This window comes from Cololabis saira, chromosome 3, assembly GCF_033807715.1.
Source record: "Cololabis saira isolate AMF1-May2022 chromosome 3, fColSai1.1, whole genome shotgun sequence".
Taxonomy (NCBI): domain Eukaryota; kingdom Metazoa; phylum Chordata; class Actinopteri; order Beloniformes; family Belonidae; genus Cololabis; species Cololabis saira.
This window is the reverse complement of record NC_084589.1, coordinates 19911908-19939875: the sequence shown is the minus strand read 5'-3', so window position 1 is coordinate 19939875 and position 27968 is coordinate 19911908. Positions and strand designations below refer to the sequence as shown.

The 27968-nt window shown below is 38.7% G+C and overlaps 1 protein-coding gene across 1 annotated transcript in view; it reads left to right on the top strand.

Annotated features, from left to right (window-relative positions):
• The window catches only part of cdkal1 (CDK5 regulatory subunit associated protein 1-like 1), a 245557-nt gene that overhangs the window by 121965 nt on the left and 95624 nt on the right, over positions 1–27968 (top strand). The window contains exon 9 of the mRNA XM_061718279.1: positions 21594–21760. Coding sequence (XP_061574263.1) covers positions 21594–21760 — 167 coding nt within the window. The remainder of the gene's footprint in view (positions 1–21593; positions 21761–27968) is intronic.

The window sequence follows — 27968 nt, the reverse complement described above, 5'->3', positions numbered from 1 at the left end:
TCTGCTCTGTCCTCTGTGAACTTGTCCACACCCCTCCTCTCCCTGTTCCACTTTGCTAATGCAAAATAGTTTAAAACCTTTCACAATCACTTTAAGGTCCTTTTTTGTTTTCTGCAAAAAGCCATTTATCTTTGCCCTACTAAAGGCTCAATGCATAAGGTTCTGCATCTGGATTTAATTGCTGTTTATTACTACCAGCAACATCTGCACTCTTACCATTGCTTCTCATTGTATGTGTGATGTATATCGTGTTTAAGTCTCAACAACACCGCGATCAGTCTAAGCGAACCCTGATTGACATCTGTACCTTGAGTTTTCTTTTTTTTTTCTTACCATGGTAAAAATAAAAATATATTAATGTTTGGGCTATGTGAAATAATGCATTCTGAAAAAGCAAGTGAATCTTCAAAGAAATTCAGATGGCTTCAGATGAGCTCAAATGATCCTCTAAACAACAAGTTTTTGGTTAAATATTTTTATGTTCTCCTGATAGAATATCTGTATTTTTTTTCTCTTTTTTCTTTCTGTGACATATGTTAAACTCTTTATGTGCCTCCTATGCATGTTTTCTTTCACTTTATATCCGTTTTTTCTCCTCCATAAAGGCAGTGTGCACTACTGTATTTTCCTGTTGCACAACCCAGAGTGGGGGATGGGACAACAGTTCTCCATTAAATCAATAGGTGGCAGTCGGAGACTTAGTTTAACATGCGGACCATGTGCTCGCATCTCTGGCCTTGTTCTTGTCTTTGTAGCTACACTTTCTCACACACACACACACACACACGCACACACGCACACACACACTAAGAGTCGGATTGTGGCTGATAAAATATTTAACTCTGTCCTCTGAGTCACATTTGGCTTTTAGTTCTTCCTCCCTAAATATGTGTCTTTGTATCTTTGTGTGTAAGCTGTTCAGTGCACTTTTGCTGATTACAACACATAACAACTTCCTTCTAGATAGTCTATGAAAGTCTCAAAAGATAAAAACAAATTACGCCCCCTTTTGTGTTACTAAAACTTTATAAATATTTATAATGATCTGCAATTTAAAGAATCAAGGACGTGTTATTATTGATGAATCCTTCAAAATTAAGCTATAACATTTTTGTCTTGCTTGGCTTGTTACGTGACCTAAAAGTGATGTACTTTACTCTTCAACTAATATACCTTTAGTCTTACTCCGCTGCTGTCGCTACGTACCACCTGCTCTTATTTATGGATCCTTCACATTTTTTCTTTTTTATTCATAATGATTGCTTCCCAGATTTCTACTTATGACTACCATTGCTTTACTGCATCAGCAGTCAGGTCCAGAGTCATTTGGACAGTTTGAACAGTTTTTTGATGGATTGGTGTGATCTGCACTGTGAAGATGTGATCACAGTGCAGGCCTTCATCTTTAATTTTGATGTTTCACCATAAATGTAACATTTGCCATTTGGGAATTACCGCCATTCAAAAATACTGCATTTGGACAATTTACTGAAAAGTGGGTCTATTCCCACTTTACTTTAAGACAAATGAAGCAGATAAAAGGTTGGGAGTTCATATCAGGTATTGGGTTGGTATCTGGCAGCTGATTGACTGAAGCTACCAATATGAAGTCCAGGGAGATATCAGTGGAAGTGAAGGTCATTATTAGCCTGAAAAAAAGAAAAGACAAAAAAACAACTTAAGTTTATAAGAAAGATGACAAACACCTTAGGTGTTGCCAAATCACTGATTTGGTAATTTCTTAAAAATAAAGAAAGAGCTGGTTAATTAATAATTAATAATAGGCGCATTTCCACTAGTAGGAGTTCAGAGTAAATCTGCCAGACAGACACTGTAGCGCCACACAAGAGCCTTTGTCTGGAAAAAATGCACAACCGACCACCAGGTAGCGGTAATACAAATTTTTTGCATTTTGCAGATGGCCAGCAGCATAAAACGAGATGGAGAAGAAGAAAAAAGAAAACTCAAAACAAAACTTGTAGCAAGATGTCTCTGGACCAAATGCTTAAATGATTTGTGGACACGTGGAGGGCTGAACATAATTTAGAAATCTTGATCAGCAGAGAACCCCCCCCGCCGGGATGTTCCTCTTGGGCCACCTGAGTACCTCTCCTACTACAAGGCCGTTTTTTTTTGCCCTGTAAAGGGCTGTCTCTGGTAATGGAAACATGCACACACGGCCCGGCCCGAGAAATCTACCCAGAACTCCCGCTAGTGGAAACACGCCTACCGACTCTAAACATACTGTGAAAGCAACTCAAGACTTTGAAGGCAAAGAATAAAAATCAATAGCCAAGTGAGCTGCTTGAGCTCAACCCAACAAAGCATACTTTTAAATTAATGAAAGCCAAACTGAAGACAGAAGGTATTTTCATCCAAATATTAAAATGTATTTTCACATTTACAATTATGTCACTTTGTCCAAATAGATTTGAACCCCTGGAAATGTAGATGCTTGGCTTTAAATTACTGTAATTTTTGAATGGTTTTGGGAGACCTCTTAAATCAAAGCTCCAATTCATCACTTTTATCATATTTTGAATCACATTAGCAGATGCGTTTTGTTACTCAGTGATACTGTGACTGATTTTAGAGTGAGTTTTGGACCGGCAGCTGTTCTCTTCTCTTACCAGGACTGCATTCGGCCAACAAATCTTTTTGTTGAGTGTCATTATGGCCCAATTTCTTTCCTGTGTATAAACAAATTAAAAAAATGAAAGCCTGACTAGCAAGACATGGGAGACCTAGAAAGAAAATGACAGTGTAATTGTACTAAATTAAAATATTATACAGCAAACTGTCCATCCATTTATCCTTTCTCAAATGTTTGTCCTGATCCAGTTTGCATAGACATGTTTTACGCTTTTTTCTCTCTGTCTTTATTTCCTTTTTCTTATGAGAAAACCCTGGTAATCTTCAGAGATGTTCAGGACCGACATATTTGAAAGATACTAAACCGTGGTTCAGTTTCATCAGAATCCCATCAGCTGCATGGAGAGCAACCCTCCTTGTCAACCCATATTTCAACCTTTTTGTCAGGACTTTGGTCAAGGGAACATTGCATTCTTCAATAAAAAAAAGAAGTTGGACATTTTTGAATAAAAGACTGGAATGTGAAGGTAGATAAAAAGATAGTTGTCAAGTAAAATGGCTAAGTCTTCCCTTTTCTTCTTTTGGTATGCTTGTGTCTTAGGTCAAGGTGGTTTTAACAAGTTCAGTGCTTTGAATAAGGAGATAAGTAAATATAGAAAGATACTTAGTTTAGTCTTGGAAGCTAAAAGCATTGATGGATATTTTGAAAGTGAAGCCTTCATTTTTCTGACATATTTGTGTCTGTAGCTGGAATATAAAACACCCACATCCTCGCTGTATGATTTGCAGCCCTGTGTATTTGTGTGTGTATATTTGTCCCTTGGTGATATATAGTTTGATACCATCAGGGGGTCTTTTCACACCCCCTACAGGAACCATTTCTCACTATTGGACCACCCATAGCCACAGCCACGAGCCCCTAGTGTTGGGTGACATGAAAGGACTACAGGGGAGACAGCTGATGCACACGCTCATATACAGATTATGCCCAAACACAGACACCTCAGAGAAATGTTATGCAAATGCTGAAAACTATTGTACTTGTCCTCTAGTAAATGTTGACTCATTTAATTCAAACTCGCTCTTTGTGCTGCGGGTTGTACATGGCATTGCCCCTTGATAAACAAACCTTGTTTTTCCACCACTGAAGTTTGAAAAGACTCCATCAGCTTAACTATTGGAGAAAAAAAAACTGCCTTTAGGATGCAGCATTATTTGGCTGTTAGAAAACAGGCCATTTGTCCTCCTTGGAAACTTATTTTACTGTCAAAAGGCCTAGATCATAGGTTTGACTTATTTTGTATTGCCAAGAATGTTTGAAGCAGCGTTACACTTTAACCTTTAGTTATCTAGTATGCTCTTGACTGAATGTTTGTTTAGCATCTTTCCAAAAATAGTGCGAGGATATGTTCCTCCCAAAATTATAGTACCTTAACTTTAATCTAGAGGAACAAAAGCCAATGCCGTAACTCTAAACATGATAATATAAGTATAAAATTAGGTTTCGGGCCTCTCTCCAGGCTACTTTCAAGAAAAAAAGACAATCCTGTTTTCAGATATTTCTTTACATCTGGAGTTTTTCAGTTTTAATTTGTCCATCCTAATTTAAAGTTTTTATAAATTTGAGCAATACTTTTGACAAACAGAGCATTGTACCAAAAACATAACCTTCATTGAGGAAGACATCAGTGCAGCTCAAACTTTAAAGGGGACCTATTATTAGACCCTCCAGAAAAACGCGGGCAAAAATCCTTGATTCCGCGGACTAAAATCCTTGATTCCGCGGGCTAAAATCATTGATTTTGCGGGCTAAAATCATTGATTATGCGATTAAATGTGCGGGTTTTTTCTGTGCTTTTATGCAGTGAAATTGCGGAATATGCTGTAAGTTGCGGAATATGCGGAAAGTTGCAAAATAGGCCTATGCGAAATATGCAGGAAGTTGCGGATTCTGCGCTGAGCTCTTCCATATATAAATTCAGCGGGTCGTCTGATCTGAGGTCGTAAGAGAAAAAAAAGGAGAGCGCGGGTGGAGAGGAGAGACGCTCCTCTCCACCCGCGGCTCGGTGCTCGGGTGATTGCCGGGCGCACCGGCGCGACGAGGGGGACGAGACAGAGCTCCGTCACCCCCCCCCCACGCGTCCGCCGCCACTATCCCCCAAGTGGATGGGAACGTGCGTCCGCCTCCGCCGGCCCTCGCAGGCGCAGTGGTACGCGGTCAGCGCGGATCCTGAGTCCACCGGCAGCCGCGCCCCCCGCGCAAGCGGGGGGACTCTCTTTTTCCTCTCACCCCCGCGGGTGAGAGCTGCTGTTTGGGGGGTGCGGAGGTCCCCGGGCGGGTCCCGCACGTCGCGACCGGGCGTCCCGATATGTCACTCACAACACTCCCCCCTTTTTCCAAACTTTATGCGAAAATGTCGGCGATGATGCGGTGAAATCAAGCGAGCCCCGCATAATTCGCATATTCAGCGCGGACATATGCAATATTAACCCCAGTAAAAGTGATTTTTCTGCACCAGACGTAGAAATCCACGGAAGGTCTGTAAATCCACGGACAGCCGTGAAATCCGCGAAAAATTCCGCGATCACGGAATCGCGGATTCCTGGAGGGTCTATATTATGGCATCTAATACCTATTTTAAACAGGCTTTGAATGTCTTAAAAACAAGCTTTTGATTGTTTTTGCTAAATAAATTAGAAATTCAGCCTCTGAGCCATGTCTATCTTCCCATTCTCTAACCTCATTATCTATGCGGGATTCTGAGTGGGCGGGGAGGCTATGATAATGAAGCACTGTGCTGATTGGCTGCCTGAATGACACAATACACCGCTACGAAAAAATGGCTTTTTTTTTCGGCTGGCGGAGTTAGTTGTGGGCGTGGTTTCACACATCGCTGCCGTCGTTACGTAACGAAAGGGAGCAGAATCTGAACAGCTCGTAGAAGCCACATCACACTGGACGGCTCATCCGGGCGGCTGTACGGTTGCATTCCTCCTCTGTGTTGGCAGGGTGAGGGGAGACCACTTTATATATGTTAAAGCAAGAAAAAACGTGTTTTTCATAATAGCTCCCCTTTAATATTGCTTGCCATCTTTATAAAGTGTTGAAATACAACACTTATAAAACAATGTAGTAGCTTAAAAAAATTTAGTTAAAGGTTGTTTTGATATTTGAATACAGTCTAATCCACATTCAATACAGTATCCAAATACTGTGTACTTGCCTGCTGTTTGTGTATATTTAGTTTGCAGTGTTATCAGATGGCATGTTCATGGACCATATGCAAATCAAGTAGGTGGGTGGCTGGTGGCATTGTCTGACAAATCAAGCAGGTGCAGGGTTATTTAATGTTTTAAAAAAAGTGTTAAATTTAAGACTTTACATATTCAATTAAAACAATGAACAAAATAATTTGTAGTACAGACTTTTTTTTATCCACATTGTTGTTTGCGGATTAGTCCATATTAAATATCAGTCCAAATTTAATGCGACAATATGGATTAAATAGATTGACTGGAAGAACGAGTCAGGAACAAGCTTTAACCATGTTCACATCAATATAGATGGTCCATATTATATATTATAGATTTATATGAGAGTGATATCAATTGATATTACACTGCCTTATTAAACAGTGGTTGTTTTACAGCATATTTTCCTTGTTAGCTTGGATGTATTTTCACAGTTTAACCTAGATTACTACATTGTCATTAGACACATTTTTTTGGCTCACTTTCTTTTGAAATACCATTGGGAAATAAATCTATAGATTTAGGTTTAGGAATAGGCTGTCTTGTTTTTGATTTAGTTTATTTAACTGTAGCTCACTGTAGAACGTGTACTTTGCTGCAAGATTAATAATTCCCAGTCACACTGATGCATTGCAGATTGGGCAAAGCAGACCAAGAAAATACTAAAGGTGATAAATTGAGAAGGGCAGGTGAATTGCTACAGATGTTGATTTTAAGACATTAGAAAGCAAAATAACTTCATCAAAGTGGAAGTTCACAAAAAACACATGTAATGGGTCAAGTTAAGATGAACATACCATGTATATTGTGTTAACTTTACTAAATGGTTTGATTGTGGGACTACTAACCAACTAAACTGGGGTTGAAAACTGCAGGGACTGTTTCTATCAGCAAAGAAGAGAAGGCGTTATACACTATATGACATGGATTAGCCTCTACAGCTGGTTACATGTTCAGACATGTTAGGGCATGTCTGCAGTGTTCATCCTCCCCCCTCTCTCCCTTGCTTGACTATTGCTGCAGTTTGGCATTGAGCTTTAGTGATCTTCTCACTGTAATGACAGTATTTGGCAAAATGTATTAAAGAACACATTTTGCTTCTTTTAAAAACAAAAAAAAAAGTTTTTTATTTTTTTTATTTTTACTAATGTCTTATCGTAGGAACAAACCAAGAGAGTGCGAAAACAAAAAAAGGGGTGGAGAAATGCATGACCCAGGAGCAGGGTAGTGAAAAGGACATTTGTACTTAGCAGAAGTCTAAAAAAGAAACGGGTCCCCTTCAAGGCCTTGACAAGAATGTGGAACACAGAATTGGATCCTTCTAGACTAAAGTGAGTAAGAAGAGTATGAAGGTATATGACTGCTGGAGTTTCCCTGATTCTATGAATATCATCCCGAGATGCAAATCACTATCTTTTGTCCAGCCTATAAGGAGACGCAGACACACACTAGTGGTTGATCTTTAGTAGCAGCTGGAATAACCGGACAAGAGCAGGAGAGACCTTCATCCAGATGTGGAGGTAACTGCAGATGTACGACTGGACAGAGTCAATACTAGTCTCTCCCTTAGTCTGGGAAGAGTGCAGACTTGTGGTCATAAAAACTCTAGGAAAAGGGGACTGAAATATACAGTAATGCTGGTGTGAGACTTTGAGTTAAACTAAGTTAAAACCAAGTTATTTAAACTCAATATTGGGTATGGTTTTCATTGTGTTTCCGACTGACTGGCACATGCGCGGACATGTCACTCAGGCGAAAGCTGCTGTCACTCCAGTTCTTCAGATGAAGAAGCTGTTGAGTTCTTCTGTCTGACTGAACAGCCTGTCACCACATGTGTCACGTAACGTTGCAGAACACAGTGTGTCCAGTTCCTTTCACCTAACATTGCATATTTGTGTGTATTTGTGTGTAAGGGACACAATATTTTCTTAAAGGCCTTTGCCTGCTAGTTTGAGCCATGTATGTTAAAACGGGCATGTGAATTACTTTGCTTCCTGTTTTGGTTTTCTGGAGTGGTGGTAGTTTCTCTGAAAACCATCCATAAAACTCTTTGATAGAAATGTATCCTTTAGAGTTTTTACAAGTCCTAAGTCTCAGAATTGTAACTTGTTCTTTGTCTGACAAATCTCAGATAGTTTACTGACATCACAGTGGTAAGCTAACACAGGCCCCGTTCTACCCTCGTTTTTAGATTCAGGTATAAATGTGCTCATGATAGTCAAGATGAGATTGCTCAGGCCGCTTTTAAAGATTGTTTGGGGACTTGACCCACAGCAGGATTACTTGGCATTTTCACCTTGCAAAGCACCAAGTGGAAGAAATATCCAGGAGATCTTATTCTGTGAAAGTTTATGTGCAGCTTTAGGCTGAGAAGCTAACTGCTAACTGATAGCTCACTCAGGGCAGGTCTAAGGTAAAATGGCCTTGATAACCAACTTTCGTTGTAGGGGCTTGTGCAGAACTACATCATTTTGACAGGAATCAAAAACAGATTTCAGAAAGGATATTTTCAAATGGCAATTTAAAAAAAAGCACTTGGTGGATTTCTTGATTATAGGATAGATGTGTACACACGTTTCCAACGCACCATTATGTTAAAAAAAAGTGCATTTTCCATCCTTTGAAAGTGACGAAGAGAGCCACGGTGTGAGATATTTGACATACATATAAGATTGGACCTGAGATCAAGTGATGGTATATTACCGCAGTCATCATTTTCTCACATTCTCTCATGATGTCATAAAGCTGAAAAACATTATATAAAAGCCTGGAATTCAATTTAATTTTCATTTAGTGTCTGTTTTTCAAGCTTTTCCAAGATACTCCGAGTTGGTGAAGTTATATCAATTTTAGCACATTTAAGAAAACAGAAAACAATAGTGAGTTATGTAAAGATGTTCTGGTGCTACCATTTGCCTGCAGAAGTTATATCATAAGTTAGATTGCGTACACTTTAAATGTCACATGATCCCAATATACCTAAGCATGCCCTGAAAGGCTGCAGTTGCACCACCAAACGCAACAGCGTGCAGACTTAGGAGTGCTCCAAACTTGTCAGTTCAAGTTCTGGACGAGCACAAATCAGGTTTCTGGACTGGTATTAAAAAAAATCTACACAACTTAAAAAAATCTTTCAGAGTTCTTTAAATTCATTGTCACAAAATGAAAAACACCATGATAAACCTGCTAGAAGAAGGCTGCTTACCAACAGTCATGGACTGGGCAAGGAGGGCAAGAGAGGAACAAAGACAAAGGGGAACATTGAAGGACCTGGAGAGCTCCACAGTTGAGTGAACCTCTAGAAGCCATGCTGTACACAAGCTGGGCTTCCTGAAGGAGTGGCTGAAAGAAAGCTATTAATCACAGAAAAAAATAAGGAAAGCACATTGCCAGAACAAATGTGGGTGACTTACCAAACACATGGAGGAAGATACTTTGCTCAGATTATTATTATTTTTTCTCCAAAGTACATTGGTAGCATTTGACGAAAAATACTTTTGTATTATTTTGAAAAGACCAGGAGCAATTCTGCAGAAAAAAAGTTGTTTTTTTTTCCAAAGGCTTTTCTGTTGTTCAGAATCCTTAACCAGGTGGAAAAAAAAACTGTGTGTAATGGAGTGACCAGCGATTGTATCTGAAAGATCAACTAAAGGTTGAGCACATCTGGTGCTTCTGGTGTCCCTTGAGGTTGAGAAGAGTACCTCTGCAAATGGCATATTTATTTCAAACCATATTTTTATTTGTAAATTACCAGAGTCATTATTACAAAGACTTAAATGCCCCACATTTATATCTACATACACATTTGTACATAATAGGGCAATGTTCTATAGTACAGTTCTTCATTAATGCATGCATGTTATTGCATTAGCTAACACTAACTTAATAAACACTCATTTTAAGAGGGAGAGTGCAGGGTTCGCCTGGGCTTTGCTGCAATAACTAATTCCATATGAACACACACCCACATACACACACATGCTCTCTAAATGAATTAAAAAACATAAACACGATGCCTGCTGGTGGTTCATGAATATATTAGCATAAATACTGACCAGACATATTATTATTTATCAAATTAGTGCCTCCACAAGAGCACACATTCCCACAAAACTCACTCACATACACTCAAATGAGGTCAACAGCCTTGAATTGTAAGGAGTTAAACCTTATTATTCATTATTAATAACACAACTGTGGTGTTATCTGTGCATGGCTATTTGTGTATCTGGCTCGTGTGTCCGTGTGTCATTTGCTATTGAAAATATTTGTGCGTGTCCCCATTGCCATGACTTCTTGACAGCTCATATGAACCATTACTACATCAATGACTTTTTAATTGGACCTCATTTCCATATGTAATCTGTGTGTGTGTGTGCATGTGTGTGTGTGTGTGTGTGTCTGTGTAATGCCCGAAGCACTTTCCAGTTGCTGAGGTCTCTGAAGCATACCGAAATGAGAACTGCCCTTGCAGCTTCCTTGGACTCCCTCTCCCCTCACACTCTGCGTGTCACACTCCCTCTCGTCTGATCCACTTGTCCCATCAGCCTGCTGTCCCTTCTGAGCTTCCAGTCATGTGCCTTTAATGGCGTATGGTACAAGCTCATTATCTTGATACACTGACATTGGGTCAAATCTCAAGACAGAGTTGGCAGTATACTTTCATACAATAATATAATTCACTGTAAAATACTGGTATTTATTTATTTTAAATATTTGATAGTGTTGCAGGTGACCATTTAATCTATTCACCACTGAAAGTGTTTAAGTAACAATGTCAAGTGTGTGTGCGTGTGTGTGTGTGTGTGTATATGTATATATATATATATATATATATATATATATATATATATAGGATTATATCTTCTAAAGAGGATTGATTGTTCTTTGTGCAGTGCTTTCTCAGATCTCAGATCACTCCTGAGTCTTGCATTCTCGCCTTTCACACTGAAATTCCTCCAAAATCACAATTTGCAGAATTGTGTGTTGATACAATCTGCTGTAGAAGGGACTATATTCATGATGTCCACAACAAAGTTGAAGTCTAAGTCACTGGAAGAATCTTTTATTTTATTCTATTTTATTGGATTTCCCATTACACTGGGGCTACACTTTGTCATCCAGGTCATGATAATTCAGAGGCTTCACACAAAGCAACTGGACAAAAGAAAAGGAAGTCCTGTCCCCTTAGAGGGTTACATTTTCATTATTGTCACAACTTTTCTTCAACTAAGAAACTGACCTTCACATAGCCAGACACCTATATTTTTGGTCCACTTCCACTCTTACAAGTAGCCTGCATATGTACCTTGTATATATACTGTATTTATCTTCCCACGTCTCAAATCAGGAACATCGAGTCTCACTGATTCCAACAGAACCCTCAGTGGTGACTATCCATTGTTTGTTAAACCCGTTTTTAGCCAAACCTAAAACCATAACCGTCAAAGTTCAAACACAACACAACTGATCTACAATTTTATTACGGATGGGGAACTTAAACGGTTGCCAAAGGTATTCAAACCACACCTATTTACTTGTAATTTCCAGACGTTTCAGACGTACATCTTTTTGCTGGTAGCAATACACAATGCATAAACACACACAGTCACATATACAAGCTGTAATATATCTAAATGTTATTCACAGGTGCACGCAGAAGGTCATACCAGCAGGTCAAAGCTTCACTTGGTAAATGGGGGTTGAAACTGATGTTTTTATATGAAGGGCCCTCTGGGCTGTTGATTAAGACCTAAATGTATATCCACACATGAAAAACATACACATGCATGTGAAACAAGAATACGTGAATGTATATCCACATGTATTTTGATAAACTTGCTTAAGTCAGTATGTTAATGTGTGGAGATGATGCACACTGCCAAGACACCCACGCACCACACCAATGTTCATTGCTCCAAATTAAGCCGCTAATTACTGCAGTTGAACTTTTTATGTGTTTCTTACGCATGAGTCGTGTGTAAATTTGTGTAATGGGTGTGTTTCTGCCTGCATGTGTGGAAATGTAGTAAAGTTTATGAATTTAAAGTCTAAATGTAATGTTTTATTCTTTTTTTTTCTTGGTGGAAAATGAAATGGATAAATTGAAATGATTTGGTAAGTGATATCACTTACGATTGTGTGTTATCTTTGGAAGAAGGAGTCAAGGAGGGAGAAAACCAATCAAAATAGTAATTAAATGATTTGTTTAGTCTGTGGATTTTTTAAGGTAAGTAACAATAGAGAATTAGATATAAAATAGAGAACAATAATAGAGAATATTCAGTTGATCTTTGTGGGAGATTTTGTCCCAAACTGTTCACTAACGTGTTTTTAAATTTACTACAGTAAACATTTGAAAAACAGAATAAATGCTTCGCAGTATTTTTGCACCTTGCTGTTTCTTCCAAATTAATCCTCTTAATTTAATATCACCATATACAAAATCACTTTTTTCCCCTCTGAATACATCATCTTTACAGATATACTGTATATATATATATATATATATATATATATATATATATTTTAAAAAAAACCTTAAAAACATGGTTGCTGATATATTCCCTAGATTTTTTTACAGCCTCGTGATGATTGGGGAGGCTTACGGTGGAGGAAGACAGCCAGAGGGAAGCAGTTCTTGAGGGAGGAGAGGATAGAGACTAATGTGATTGAAGGTCAGACAGGCCCTGCAGCCACTGGTGCTGTGCAGAAGTGTTGCATAGTTATAATTGAAGTGTGTGTGTGTGTGTGTGTGTGTGTGTGTGTGTGTGTGTGTGTGTGTGTGTGTGTGTGTGTCTGTGTGTGTGTGTGTGTGTGTGTGTGTGTGTCTGTTTTACAGGATGAAGAAATGAGTCATTTCTTGAAAAGACTTTGGTTTAAATTACTGCAGTATTTATGAATTCCCATCCCTTTAAGACAATTTAAATTTTCTGTCTGATACATATTCATGTTGAACAAATGAACTGATAGCTTCAAGCAGCAGCTTTTACATTGTGTTTTTCTTCATTTTGCATTTGAGGAAGGTCTAAATGTACAAATGTAAAGTCATTCTTTCTAAAGAAGAAGTTTAATATGTTTTGTATTCAAATTATATAATAGAAGGATAACATATTTCTAAGTACTTTGAAATTGTCAGGATTTCTGAATCGATATTACAAACAAACTTATTAACACTCTTCATACATCTTTGTTGAAAATAAGCCTATAAAGATGTATTTTTTTCTTTCATATATTATCAGCCAGAAAAGCAGATCAATAAAATAAATAACTAAAGTAAGTGCAGTTAAATAATATAATAATACGTTTTGTGAATCCAAGTATTTTTCTTGCTAAAGAAAAGTTGTAGACTTTTTTAGACCATTCCTAACTCATTAACTACTTTGAGTGAATTCGTATTTTTGGGATGAGTTTATTAAACAGCCCATGTCATAGCAGACAAATATCATGATTTCAAATAAAACATGTTCCTTCATCATTTCTGGTGTTTATTAAATGTTTTGCTTTGGCTTATTGGCTTTTTTTCTCACACAATCTCTCCTAAGATCGACTGTGTGCAAATTTAATCGGCACAGTTTTGTTTTCACCTTCAAATATTGCAAAGCATAGAGGTAGCAGAGGAGCCCACACCAAGATTTGTATTACACCCTATTTTGGGTCGGGTGACATTAATTTTCAAAGCGTAGAGCTGAACATATAACCTACACTACCAACGTAATGACTGTACCTGGTTTATTTATTGATTGTTTTCTTTAACCTGCATGGTTGATAATTAATCAGTCCAGTCAGGGAATGGATGAAAAAAAAGACAACCAAACTGTCATTTGTCAATTCAGAATGCTTTATTCATAGATTATACAAAAAGAAGAACTTGGATGAGGATTGAGCCAGAGCTCATGAGTAATCAAGGGAGGTTTTGTATAAAGTTATGAATATTTCATACACTCTTCCTGCAGTTGTATATATTATTTTGGCAAGCTTCTTCTTGTCTTATATATTGCAGAGAATTAGCAACAATTGAAGTCGTTGGTTGCTGTTACTACTTAATGTTCCTTATAAAAGATTTGTTATATTTTCCACTATTTTCGGGTTTTGATGCAGTTCAAGGCCTTTTGCTCAAAATACTCTCTTTTAAACATGTTATGATAAGTAACCATGGCAGCATGAAAGTTGTTTACAAATGGGTAGCTGACTGAACTTTACAGATCCCAGCTAATCCCAGAATAAGCCCCAATGCCTCAAATCCATATGTGCTGAAGAGGTGTCAAGAAAGTAGGGCAGGAGTAAAAAGGTGGGCAATATAAAGGGAACTTCAAACTTTTTCTCCGCTTAATTGTCTGGCACATAAAATGTAGAGCTCAAAGCACCGATAATACAAATCAGAACTGATGGCAATTAAGCAATATCTCTTGGACCAGGCTCTGGTTGCAGAAGTGGGTTTCAACAGCTCTCCACCTGCTGTTCAGACTAAACTGGGAGACAGAAACTGCAAACAGTGCGACTAGATGAAAAGGGAGATTTTGGAGAGCTTTTTCTATCTTCTTTTTCCCCTGCAGCATTATTTATTATGAATGGTACGGATGAGTATGAGATGTTTATTTGGGATAGCGTTCAAATGTTGCTTTTTTTTTTTTTTAAGATATAATGACAACAAAGGCATTTTGATTCTGATTGGCTCAGGTATTACACATATAAAAACACTTCCAACTTAGCAAATGTTTGTTTGTTTTTTTCACTTTGTTTAAATAAATAACATGACCGTATTTTATTTATTTTTTTCTCAATATTTATTTCGGTCAATCACAAACAAAAATCAACAAACAAGATAACACAGGTTTTTCCCTGGTCAACATTGTGATTATTTGACCGAAAAGGTCTGGGCTTGAAGCATAAAGCTTATCTTGCCCACCACTATTTGGGGTTAAAGACAGTATCTTCTAGTTCAGTTCGTCTTAAAAAAGTCACCATCTTTATCTACAGCAGACACTCCCAATCCTTAACAGTGCTTCACAGCTGGGGTTCGGCAATTGTTGGTACTTGTCTTGTTTTGAGGAGGATAAGGAGTTTTACAGAAATGCCATGTACACCTCTGAAGAGTTGATGTAGATATGGAAATTGCACCTGTGTTTGCCCTACTTGTTTCAAAACTAAAAAAGAAAGAAAGAAAAAAGTTAATTTGTTCTTTGGAAGGGAACACATTTTTCATAGTCTGGTTTGGCCACCAGAAGGCTGCTGAACATGCAAGCGCAAAAGCAATATTTGCCATTAAGCCACATTGCATTTGTGCACCACACCAATATATGCGCACAGCAAACAAGTATTTAGCACAGAACTGGCGTGATGATTGATTGATGTGTGTATTGTGCAGTCAGGCATACTGATGGTGTTATTCTTGGACAAAAACAAATGGAACGTTGACATAATACAGTTTTTCCCTCCTCTCTCCATCTGTTTTTCTGATTGTTGTGATGTCTCTTCATTGTTATATTAAAGTAAATTTGCTGTTGATAGCTTTTAGGAAGTGTCTTGCTCCCCTCCCTTGTTTGTATCTGCTCTGACGTAAAGAGAAAATCATAAAGTGACATGGAAAAAAGGACATAGGTGAAGGGTGTGCAGTGTGAACACGCATGAAATGGAATTCTTTCCCTCTGAGCTTTATTTAAGTGATTTGGCTTTCTGTATGTTACATTCTAACACATTATTTGCATACAAAAGTTCAAATGTGTCCTGGCTGTCCATGCAGTTGTGGGATCAAGGGCCGGTTGTGGAGCAGCACCTCTTATACTGGTGCAGTTTCAGTGAGACACTCACCAACTGATTATGCCAGTTTATATTCTGTTAACTGAAAACACAAACTTCTGAGATGGCACGAGCACATATAATGAAGTTTTTAGGTTTACAAATGTCTCTGATTACAGGCCATAACTTCTGATGTAATCTTTATGAGAAATTTTAATGTCTGACAACTGCAGCCCGTCCCTGCACTACACCCCGAGGAAGCACCTGTGCTGTTTGAATTAGACCAGATAGGGAATGGGGAGAGAAAGCAGACATTTCCTGATGGCTACCTTTCCTGCATTTCAAGCCAACAATAACACCATTAACACATTTAATATAAAAAGAACCAAGAAGCAAGCCAGAGGGCAAATCACTGGTCGGGTTATTGGGTTTATCTGGAGATCAATGCATGGCTTTAGCCTTGAGTAAAAATGAGACTTTACTGATACACCATTGTCCTCTAAACATACTTAACAAAGGAGTCATAAAAGGTACATTAGAACAGACAATACATAAGCGTACTATATCAGCTTTATTGTGTTGCTGGAATGTGGGGAATTTTGTTTTTTAGAGCAACCAGTTCAGGTCTAAAGTCATTTCAATTTAACTCTGTCGCTTGGGTTCAAAGGATTAAAACACCATAATAAATTAGGATAAAAAAAAAAACTACTAGAAATGCAATATATTTAAGCATAGGCTCTCTGTAAATGAATATGTCCTAATGGGTCCCTGTATGACGTTGGACCTTCTGGGCCTTTGTAGCAGTTCTGAAATGGCCCTCAGGTACAGAGGTGGGAGATGGACCCATTGTGATTGATGAATGGTTTTGATGGTCTTTCAGACATAGATGGCTTCATGTGGATCTTCATGTCTGTGATGATGAACAGTCTCATCATTTGTAATGCTTCTGCTCCATGTGCTTCTTTGAACTCACAGCCAACATCTTTAGTTATGTCTTATATATACATAAATAGTCTGTTTTTGTCCAAGTGATGATGATAATTGCTATTTTTATATATCTATCTTTATGTCGCTGTTCTTTGGCTTATTCATCTGTAAGTCTGTTTTTGTTCTGCGGCTGCATGACATAACATCTTAACGCATAGGTTAAGCTGACACTTACAAGCCTGAAGCCAAATGACAGCCTAGTGAAACTTGTGTAGTCAGTGTTGCTGTATTTTACATTATATTTACATTGAGTCACATCTCACTGAGAGTGACCTTCATATTCTCTCAATGAATGTTTGTAAGTTTGCCTCACATTTGTCACTGACTGTCATGAATGCGGTCTGTCTGAGGCTTGAAACCTATAGTCACTGACGGTGCCTCGAAGCCTTAAGACATGGGAAAAAGAGGCTTCACCAGTAGCCTCTTAAAAACTTAGTTTGATTGTACTTCATTTAAGTTATTACATTAATCAAACCCATCAAAATCTTCATCCTCCATTTCTGCATTCATCCGAGCCTGATCGCGCTGAGACCGGGAGAACTGCTGCGACGGGCACGAGCCCGCAGCTCTCTGGCCGCGATGAGCAACCGAGTCATTTTCCGTGCCGTGCGGCCCCTCGGAAATGATGCCGGCTTTTGCAAAAGCCCGAACAACAGTCCAACCCAGCAGACACGTCAGCCCACACATCTACAAACCTTCAGCAGTAAACGACGGAGCCCGCCAACCAAGCGGCGGCCGACGTGTCAGCTGCCACTCGGTTGGTGGTTCCTCCGTCCTTTGGGCCCGCCTCCGCGGTGCAGCTCCCCCCGGGAGCAGCGTCTCCTTCTCTGTAGGGAGGCCGAGTCTCCCCGTCCGCCCCAGGAGCCCTGCCACGGAGCCGCCGCCGGGCAATCACGGGCAATTCACACGCAATTCATATGCGTCTGATGGTCGCAAAAATACGGTAGTCATCAATTCTCGGGTTGGATGAGACACCCATACTTATAGAGAAGAAATGTGCAGCAAGACAAGGTTACAACTCAAACAACTTCAAACCATGAGTGTACACACAATTTTGGAGCACTATGTATAAGGCTACGTTCACACTGCAGTTCCCAAGTGACCCAAATCCGATTTTTTGCTCATATGTGACTAGGGTTGCAAAATTCCGGGAATTTTCAAAGTTGGAAACTTTCCATGGGAATTAACGGGAATATATGGGAATTAACGGGAATATATGGGAATTAACGGGAATATATGGGAATTAACGGGAATTAACGGGAATAAATAAGAAATTTACAGAATTGAAGGTTGGCCCTTAACAGGGAACTTAAATATAGTTGGGGAAAATATATTGTAGCATAGTCTTGGCTAAAACAACCAGATTTAATGCAAGTACACTCCTCAATCACATGCACGCAGCACATTGCTTACTGCAGGGCTATTGAGGCCACGCCCCCTACAGGCACTGTGCATTCCTCCATCCAAGATACATTTTGGATGATCATTGTAAAGCGGAGGTAAAGGCACAGGGTCTGTAGTGGTCATAAAACATTGGTTCAACATTGAAGCATACAGGACTGTCTCAAAAATTTGAATATTGTGATTTTCTGTAATGCAATTACAAAAACAAAAATGTCATACATTCTGGATTCATTAGAAATCAACTGAGATATTGCAAGCCTTTTATTATTTTAAAATTGCTGATCATGGCTTACAGCTTAAGAAAACTCAAATATCCCATCTCAAAAAATTAGAATATTCTGGGAATCTTAATCTTAAACTCTAAGCCATAATCAGCAATATTAAAATAATAAAAGGCTTGCAATATTTCAGTTGATTTGTAATGAATCCAGAATGTATGACATTTTTGTTTTTGTAATTGCATTACATAAAATAAAGAACTTTATCACAATATTCAAATGTTATTTTAATTTTTATTATCTTGCATGGATATCTGCTTATGACAAAATAAATATTTAAATTTATGTTTGGATATGATACAGTTTGTTTAAATTACCCCCAATTTCCAGTTAATTCCCAATAATTCCCATTAATTCCCATTAATTCCCATAATTCCCATGGAAAGTTTCCAATTTGGAATATTTCCAAAATTCCCCAGCTTAACTTCCCATGGAAAGTTTCCGGAAATTTACCGGAAATTTTCCACCCCTTTGCAACCCTATATGTGACTCAGATCCGATTTGTTTATGACAGTGTGAACAGCACAAGTCACATGGAATCTGATCTTTTCAAATCAGATTCAGGTCGCTTCCATATGTGGTTCTAAATCGGATACAGGTCTGATGTTTTGCAATGCGACCTCAGTGTGAACAGGCAGGTCGGAATTAATGCGACTTTGACGTCACACGCAGAGCCCCGAGCCGCGGGGGAGACACGGGAGACGGCGGGGGTCCCTCCGGGCCGCCTCCGCCTCTCCTCCTCCCCTCCCCACCGCTCACCTCTTTTTCGCCTACCCCTCAGATCAGACGAGACAACCCGCTGAATTTAAGCATTACTAAATAAAAAAGCTAAGGATTCAAACCAGCGAAGCGGTCGTGGTTGCATAACCTGCCCGTTTTACAACGAGCTGGACCGTGTGTTAGGTGATAAACCCAGCTGAACGCCGGAGAGCAGAGCTGACACTCCGGGGAGCGGAGCTAGAGCCCTGCTATAGCGGGACTGTTTTCTTCATCCTGCTATAGCGGGACTGTTTTCTTCATCCCGCTCCCGCTGCATTTCTGACCATTACCACCCGCACCCGCAACGTGTGTGTTCCGCTCCCGCCCGCGCCCGTAAAACTCTGAGAATTCATGTCCGCACAATGATAGAGATGCAAGAGAAACGTCCTTGACAAATCTATCTGATTTAATGTTAACATGATAATTGTGGAGCTTGATGGATAATTGGCAGTTCACAGGCACCTGTTGGATGCAAACCCATCATTGTCATCATCCCACGCCTCTGCGCATGCGGGTCAGTTCAGGGCCGCGATGCGTTCACACTCGAGTCGGATATAGGACACATTTTAAAAGATAATGTGAACAGCCACACAAAAAAATCGGATATGGGAAAAAATCGGAATTGAGCATTAAGGACTGCAGTGTGAACATAACATCTAAGTTTGATGTGGTGATGATGAATTTAACACAAAACAGACAACATCTCTCTAGTAAAGTATGAGTGTTTTTTTTTTAGTGGCTTTGTTTCTTATCATTATCTTGTCAATACTTATTCCTATTTATTCATAAATGCTATAAACTGCTGCAGCCATGCTAAACAGTCATGCATAAGGATGACTATTCTAACCATGTCAAAAGATTACAGTATTTCATATCAGGCCTTGTTCTTTTACAGCTGCCCATTTGTCACAAAAACAGCCAAGATGCACATGAAAAAAGTATTGAAAAACTTCAGATCAGGAATGAGATACTTTTTATTTCTTTATTGGACATTTTATTGGATGATAAAATAACAATGTGTATAAAATAATTCACTTATAAAAATAAATACATTTGAAAAATAATATCTTTTGCAAATTTCCCAAAGCCTGCCTAGGGGTTTGGTATTCATTACCTTCAGTAGGTGAGGTTATTTTAAATTCAATTAAGGAAATGTAAATCTGAGATTATCTTAACTGTACAGACGATTCAGTCACAGTTAGAAGGCCCACAAGGGAACTATTCCTAAGAGACAGATTGACAGTTTATTTGTTAAAAAGCATACTATATGAAGAGTGTTCACGTCCTTCCATCTATTCATTAACTTGTTCTTATCTGAATTTGGGTCGAGGGGGCAGTCACTTTAGCAGAGAGACCTAGAGCTCCTTCTCCCCAGCCACCTCCGCCAGTTCTTCCAGGGGAATACAGCAGTGTTCCCACACCAGCTGAGAGATATAATTTCTTTAGCATGTCACAAAGGGGAGCCCTGATGGAGTTCAACTCTCACTTGGTACAAATCCTGACTTACTACTGGGATTACAGACCAAACTGTCACTCTATTAGTCTTGGGACTGAAGAGCTTGTAGCAAAGGACCCAGTAGCTCTCCTGTAGTACCTCTAGTACTCTTGGGGCCCCCCTATAAAATACCCCAAGGGACACGGTCAAATTCCCTTTCCAGGTCCACAAGACACATGTGGACTGGCTGGGAAAACTCCAATGCTTCGTCCAGGATCTTAGCAAGGGTAAATATCTGTTCCAATGTTTCACAGCCAAGACAAAACCCACATTTTTCCTCCTAAATTCAAGGTTTGCCAATCGATCTTATTCTCTTCTCCAACACCCCTGCATAGACCTTAACAGGGAGGCTGAGGAAAGATTGACATACAATTTGAACACACGCTCCAGTACTACTTCTTAAAAAGTTATGCCCTCACCTGGGGTCCCAGTGTGTTTTGGTACCACGAGCACATATTACCTTTATGTCTGGACACAGTGTTTGTTATGGACAAGCTGTCACTAGAAAAAAAGGCTGGGCATTCCAAACTAGTGTTTAGTGCATAAGTAAAAACGACAGAACCCATTCCGTGACCCAAAGGTGCAGGCAAGCTACCCTCTTGTCTACTGAGGTTAAATCTTTGACATATTGGCCTTGAAAGGCGCCTAATAAATAAAATGTAATATTACGACATCTTGCTCCAGCCTTGACCCCTCTTACCATGGGCGTCCCCAGAGCGAACGAGATCTTGCCCCTCTTAAGGAAATTTGTTCCATTACCCATATTGTACATTGAGGCTAGCCTGACTATATCTAGTCGTTACCTCTCAACCATACAAGTTCAGGCTCCCTCCTCACCAGAAAGGTGGCGTTCAGGACACCAAGGCACATGCTTTTGAATGCTGCCCATAACACACTGTGTCGGACCCACATGCGCTCTGCAATGACCCCCTCCCCCATGCCTGCTTCCAGGGTGGGGCCCTCATGACCCGTGTTAGGGTGATGCCTAACCTAACTGCCACAGTACAGTTATATATCAGTTTTGCTGTAGACCTATAAAAAATAAAATAAAATAAATGGCTAATCATTGTGATTCTTGTAATTTACAGAGGGAGTGTGTGAGATCTGGCTGACTAGTGAAGACACCGGTGCTTATGGACGAGACATTGGAACAGACCTCCCGTCATTACTTTGGAAGTTGGTGGAAGAGATTCCTGAAGGAGCCATGCTGAGGCTGGGTATGACCAACCCACCTTATATCCTGGAACATCTCGAGGTATACCCTTTGATACACAGGCCAATTAAATTATGTTTTCCTAGCTTCAGAGGATGTTACACTGGCATAACTCAATTTCCTGACCATAACCATTTCCCATTTCCAAATCACAGCCTTAAACCAATCATTGTGCACTTAATGATTTATAGGTCCAGGACTTTCAGTTTGTCCCCCCAAAGGACACTTTTTAACTGTGTAAATAGATGTATTTCCTTACAACCCGTAAACAATACAGCTATCGAGCCTACTGTTTCACTCAAAAGTAACATCATGGATAACGATACATCTGTGGCGAATAAAACTAAAATGTTGGGGCACTTCAGACCTTTTCCTTTTCAACATTTAATTTTTCTCCTCTTTGCTTCATAGCAAACAATATTGGTTTGGCTAGATTTAATAAGCTGAATGACCCCACATTTTGCTCACCAAGCAGTTTAGCTGCAGACCTCCTCTTCCACTCATTAGTTCATTCCTTTCTTTTCTAATGAGTCAATTAAGGGCCATTGTGTCCTCTTTAGCAGCCTCATTTTATCAGCCATTATTGTCTTCTCTAATGGAACAATGGGCATTGTTAGCACCCTCCTCCACCCCGCATCCCTATTTTTGCCTTTAAGTTTTTGCTTGTATGCAAAATATGTACTTTTTACAATATTTTATAACCAGTTTAATTGTGACTTTTGAATCAAAAGTCACAATTAAACTGTGTTACAAATCAGTTATCTCCACCTTTTTGCCTTGTTCATGTTCGTATCTATTAACACTCTAAAATCTGGTTGTATCGCAGGGAAATTTGTTCAATTCATGCCATCAGCTGACAAGACTGTATCAGCTCAGGCCGTTGGCATCTGCTGGTGGTTGGATGCTTGGGAAGGATAAAGAGAGGGAGTAGCAATTGCAACAATAAAATAGTCAATTACAACAATGAAACATAAATGTGTAGTGTTTTTACAGACATTTTTCGTCCCAAGGCCCAAAATGAAATAATCACACACATGTGGAAACGTCAAACTTTAACCAGTTTTGGGTTAATGTACTGTACGCACTTCTTGATGCCATAGTTTTACGTTCAGAGCTCCCATGAAACAGCAATACAAGGCATGTTTATCACCTTAACAGAGCCTTCCCTTTACCATACACTGTGTAGAAGATGCAGAAGAATAATTTAAAAAATTATATTGAATCTGATACTCTCCTTTTCTTCTGTAAAGTCATGTCTTTTCATTTTCTCATTCACTCATGGTACACCCACAATGCCACCTTTCCAATGTAATTTGTCAGCAACAAGGTGAGCCATAGACCTTCCTTTCTGAGACTTTGTCCCACATAGATTTTTAATTAAAGAAACCTTCCACAGAGTTACTGTAGCAACATGTTGGACAAACGATCGGTGTGTCCGAAATGCCATATTTAACAGTATATACTAAAATGTATACTTAAGTTCAGCACACTTTTGAGTAAATATCAGTAGTGTGCATTAATTCGGACGTACTATTCAGAGCACATGGCACTTCCTGCCGTTGGGAGGAAGTGACGTGTCACAGCAGCAGTAGCAGCGCACCGCTCCACTATGTTTATCCTTGCCGAAACAAGATGATATTATATAATATTATTATATACCAATATTATTATTATTTATTTTTTTATTAAAAAAAATGTATGCAATTTTGGACGCAGCCCATGACTAAGATCAACTGAAGAGCATCTAGATGACCTTCGACGCATGCGATTTGTAATTTATTTAAATTTATTTTTCATTGACACTTATTTGTATAAATTTGATTGCTGTTGACCCACAAAAACAAAGGTAGTAGAAAAGTAATAGATTCTTCTCATTCATCAAAAGACCTTTGGCTTATTTGCTTTTCGAAAAATTTAACTGAAGTAAAGGAATGAAGTGAGGAGCAAAAATAGGGCATTGGTAACCTGCAAAAATAAATAAATAAAAAACTTTTGTATTAAAAAAAAAAGATCTGTCCACTCAGATGGTTTGAATCAAATGATCAAAGATGATTGATATTGTAGATAAATGGAATGAGGAAAGAAATTAGAAAAAAAATGGGGGGCATAAAGGCCTGAGGATAAAGATGAGGGGTAAAGAGGACTGGGAAAAGTGCTGTGGGAAGCAGCAATGGAGGTTGTAATTAACCAGGGGTTAATGGAGGTGGCTAATTGCCCCCCTCATGTATAGGTAGGGTTTCTGCTTGGCTACATTACAATTAAAAAACCACCCTCCTAATGATACGAAATAACAATTAACTGATAATTAGAAATATACTTGGATGACACACTTGCTTGGTCTGTGTGTGTATGTTAAGAATCATTTCATATGCTACTTCCTCTTTTACTGTTAACGTCCATGTATTGAATAGAATTATATCTTTTTTTTCTTCAATTCCTCAGTCAATTAACCTACATAAAGAAAGATAAGAATGGTGTTCTTTAACTTGTCATTGTCTTTTGTTGCACCGTTGTCCCCTTTCCTTTATTTTTCCTTCCTTTGCTGTCAGACACAATTTTTCTCCTTACCCTGAATTTTCCTTTGTTTTGTGATTAGAGGTCCAGTACCTGACAGGCTTGAGAAATTATATATTTTAAAAAGTTTCATGAAACTTTTCTCATTCTTCTTTGATTTGGTGTTTCTTCACCTAATCTTTCATTTCTTCTTCTAGCCATTTCTTTTGTGAATGTCTGTCTGTCTGGCTGTCCGTCTGTCATGTTGTTCCTCCCAGTTTTATCAACTTTTCTCTCTCTCCTCAAAATCTCCCTGTGTTGAGCATCATCACATTAACACAAATGGTGTGATGATGATGAGTACCAAGTCTCTAAAGTATATTTATTGATAATATTTAAATAAAGGACACAGATTAAAAGCACTTATAAAAAGATCATCATATTGAATGGCTGTGATAGATGAGAAGGCCAAGTAACTTTATCACCATCCAGTTAAAGATCACCCTCTTGCACACATACTCAGATGAACACTGGCATTGTCTCCTTCTGTCATATAAGAGCATGCAATTTCTTTCTATGGGCACATTTTTTTTTTGACGAATGTTGTCAGCCTTATAGCACCATTTGCTGATTGGGGCAGTTAAAAGCCCTGTCACCTCTCGTAGGCCACTTATCTCTGTCATTTTGGTTGATTGCATTGTGCTGTCAGTAGTTTCTTTTGGAATAGCTGTATGGAAAGAAAAGTCTGTTTAATTCCCTATTTTTTTTCTTTTCCATCCTTCTCTATATATATATATATATATATATATATATATATATATATATATATATATATAAATAATATATTGAATGAAACATGATTATTTGGAATGAAAGTGTATATATTGAATGAAGTCGGACATCACCAAGTGTCTCGCGCCATCTTGTTTTTTCTGTGTGTATAGCATTATTTCATATGGATGTTGCAAGAAATACATCGACATGAGCGAGTTGGCACGATAACTTGTTGCAGCAGTCCTCAACAATGAAGAAGTTATTAACATCCTCCCGAATGTGTTGACGGGTCAGAATAATACTGGCAATAGTACTGAGTTCCCTTCCACTGATGAAGAAGTTTCCTCACTTTTAACCGCGAAGACCAACTGTGGTCAAGCCATTCGAACTTGCATGGTCAAATCAGCCGCTCCTATATACAGTATATATGCAGCTCCAAAAAAGACAAAAGGACATGGAGAGAATTGTCTTTAAACAAGCAGCTTACAGTGGGATTTTCATCTAGAAACTTATGGGTAGACTCATAATCTCACATATCTGGCATATATATATATATATATATATATATATACACACACACATTACAGACCAAATGTTTGGGCACATTTCCCCATTTGTTTGAATGAGGTGTGTCCAAACCTTTGGTCTGTACTGTACAATAGGTAGGTAGGTAGATGTGTATAAGCCCATAATTCTGTCTATTCATCTTCAGCTTACTTCCACATGCAATAAAGTGGCATCTAATCTTATATAATAAATGTAGATAACTACTTATGGAAGTGTGTGTGAGAAAGAGAGAGAGATGGAATCCATTATGCAAGCTGAAATTGTAAATGGTGTGTGAAAGTACCCATCTTGTATGTGGCAATCAGATCGGCTCAGATGAATAAAATTGCAGATGTCCGTTAAAGAACATCCTTAAAGCACATCTCAGCTTGACCAGAATCCATCAGACGTGTCATTCAGACGTTGCTCACAATCCTCTGAAGCAGCAGTAATTTTTTGTGCACATCTTGAAAAGGCTGAAAGAACTGAAACATTTAAAAAGGAACAGGACAAACCACAAAAAAGAATCCTCAATATTTTGAAAAATGACTGTTTTCTAACTGTGGTACTGAAAATAACCTTTGATTGGTGTTTTGTTCATTTTTTCTCTTTCATTGGAAAGACAAAGGGACTCTCTGGTTGTTGCATTCTTGCCTTTTCACTAACTGGCACTGAGGAAACTGCATTAAAGCAGCACAACGGAACTTTCAGCTTTTCTGAGTTCGGCGCCATCTTTTGGACAAAAGAGGTAGTGCTTTACCAGAAAGAACACTACGTTTCCCATGAGCACCAGCGCGTACTGCCGGAAACTGACTTTTCTGTTTCACCAAGTGAACAGACGGAACGCAAAAAAAGATGTTAAACTGCTGGAAAGGAACTGGAATTTACTGGGATACCTTAAACAAGGAAGCCAGGGAGCGGTATATGGAGAAAATAATGATTATTAACGGTCTGGATCCATATGAAATCCCTTCTAAAGAATGGAGCTCCTGGTCGGAGCGCCACTCTTTAGAAGGATTTACTGCTGCAGTTCTGCAGAACCCACGTCTCCGGCTACCTTGTTTAGGAGTGTTTGGCAGCTGCTTTGGTAAATGTTTGACTCGCCATGTGTTTCAATACATTTGTATAATAGTACAACATACAGTAAATGTTTTGTATTACTCTTACTTCTCTTTTCTTTTTTCTTTTTTGACTGCTATATTATGGTGAAGAGGCTCCGAGGCGTGAGCAATATTTTTGTTTTCCTCGTGAGATTATTTTTTTCCTAAGAATCAATGAAATGGGCAAAGACAAAATTACAGACTGGAACATGTGTATCCCTCTCCTTTGTTTCTCACTTGGAATTTCACAACATACGCAAACTGCTTTTACATTTCATATTTCCTTAGTTATCAATTCTGCGCTTGTTGTCCCTGGAGGTTGTGGTCTGTGGAGGTTGACTATTAGAAATGTGAAATATGCTAATGCAACTATACTACACTGAGACAAGCAGCAATCCATAGCCTTACTGAAACACCTTACAAACTTACATAAAGTCATATTTTATTACAGATGTTTTCCTGCCTCGAAAAAGCGCACACACACACACATACACATGCAGCAGCCTGATTTCTGTCACCAATCAAGCTCCATTTTCCAACCAAATTAATTCTTTCTAATTTAGAGCTTCCAGTGGTCAACCCCCTGTGGTGCTGCAACTGAGCTGCGTGTGCAAGTGTGCTCGTGCAGACATGCTTCAGTGTTTGTATGAACGAGAGAACGTTCAACAATAGATCTTAATTGAGGAGACGGACTGCAATCAGTACATTCTTGTAGGAAATCGTTAAATCATTCCTTCTTCCCCCTTTTTTTATTTTTCATTTCTCGTGAGGCATAGTATGGTGGTGATAGCATACTGATTATGTCCATTAGGAGCATCTGACATCTGTAGTCTCTCCAGTTCATTTAGAGAGGAAATTAATATAAAAATGAAGGGAAAAACAAAACCTAACCACACACACAGACACACACACTTTCAGTGAAAGTTTAACAGCTGGGACGGAAAATGTACAGATTTAATATTCTATGTAGCCTCTAGATAATCCTGATCTCTCAGAAACTCATTTCCTTCTTAGGTATTCATGTTGATTGATTTTTAAATGAAGAAAAACAGTTGGCTTAGATTTTCTTTCAAATAAAATATATTGATCGTTAACAAAATGAAGGTCTTTGAAGGTCTTTTTTGTTCAGTATAGCATACATTTTGCCATTTGTCAGATCATTCAGATCATCAGTTTTTTTCCTAGTAACGTTTTATATTTTGCTTGTGGTGGGTATCTACATGATTAAAGTAAAGTGAAAGACCTTGAAAATGGGAGCCTTTTGTTCACTCCACATTTTACCATTAGTTTTTTTTTTTTCATTTTCACATTTACCTTAATAGATTTTAACCACAAAC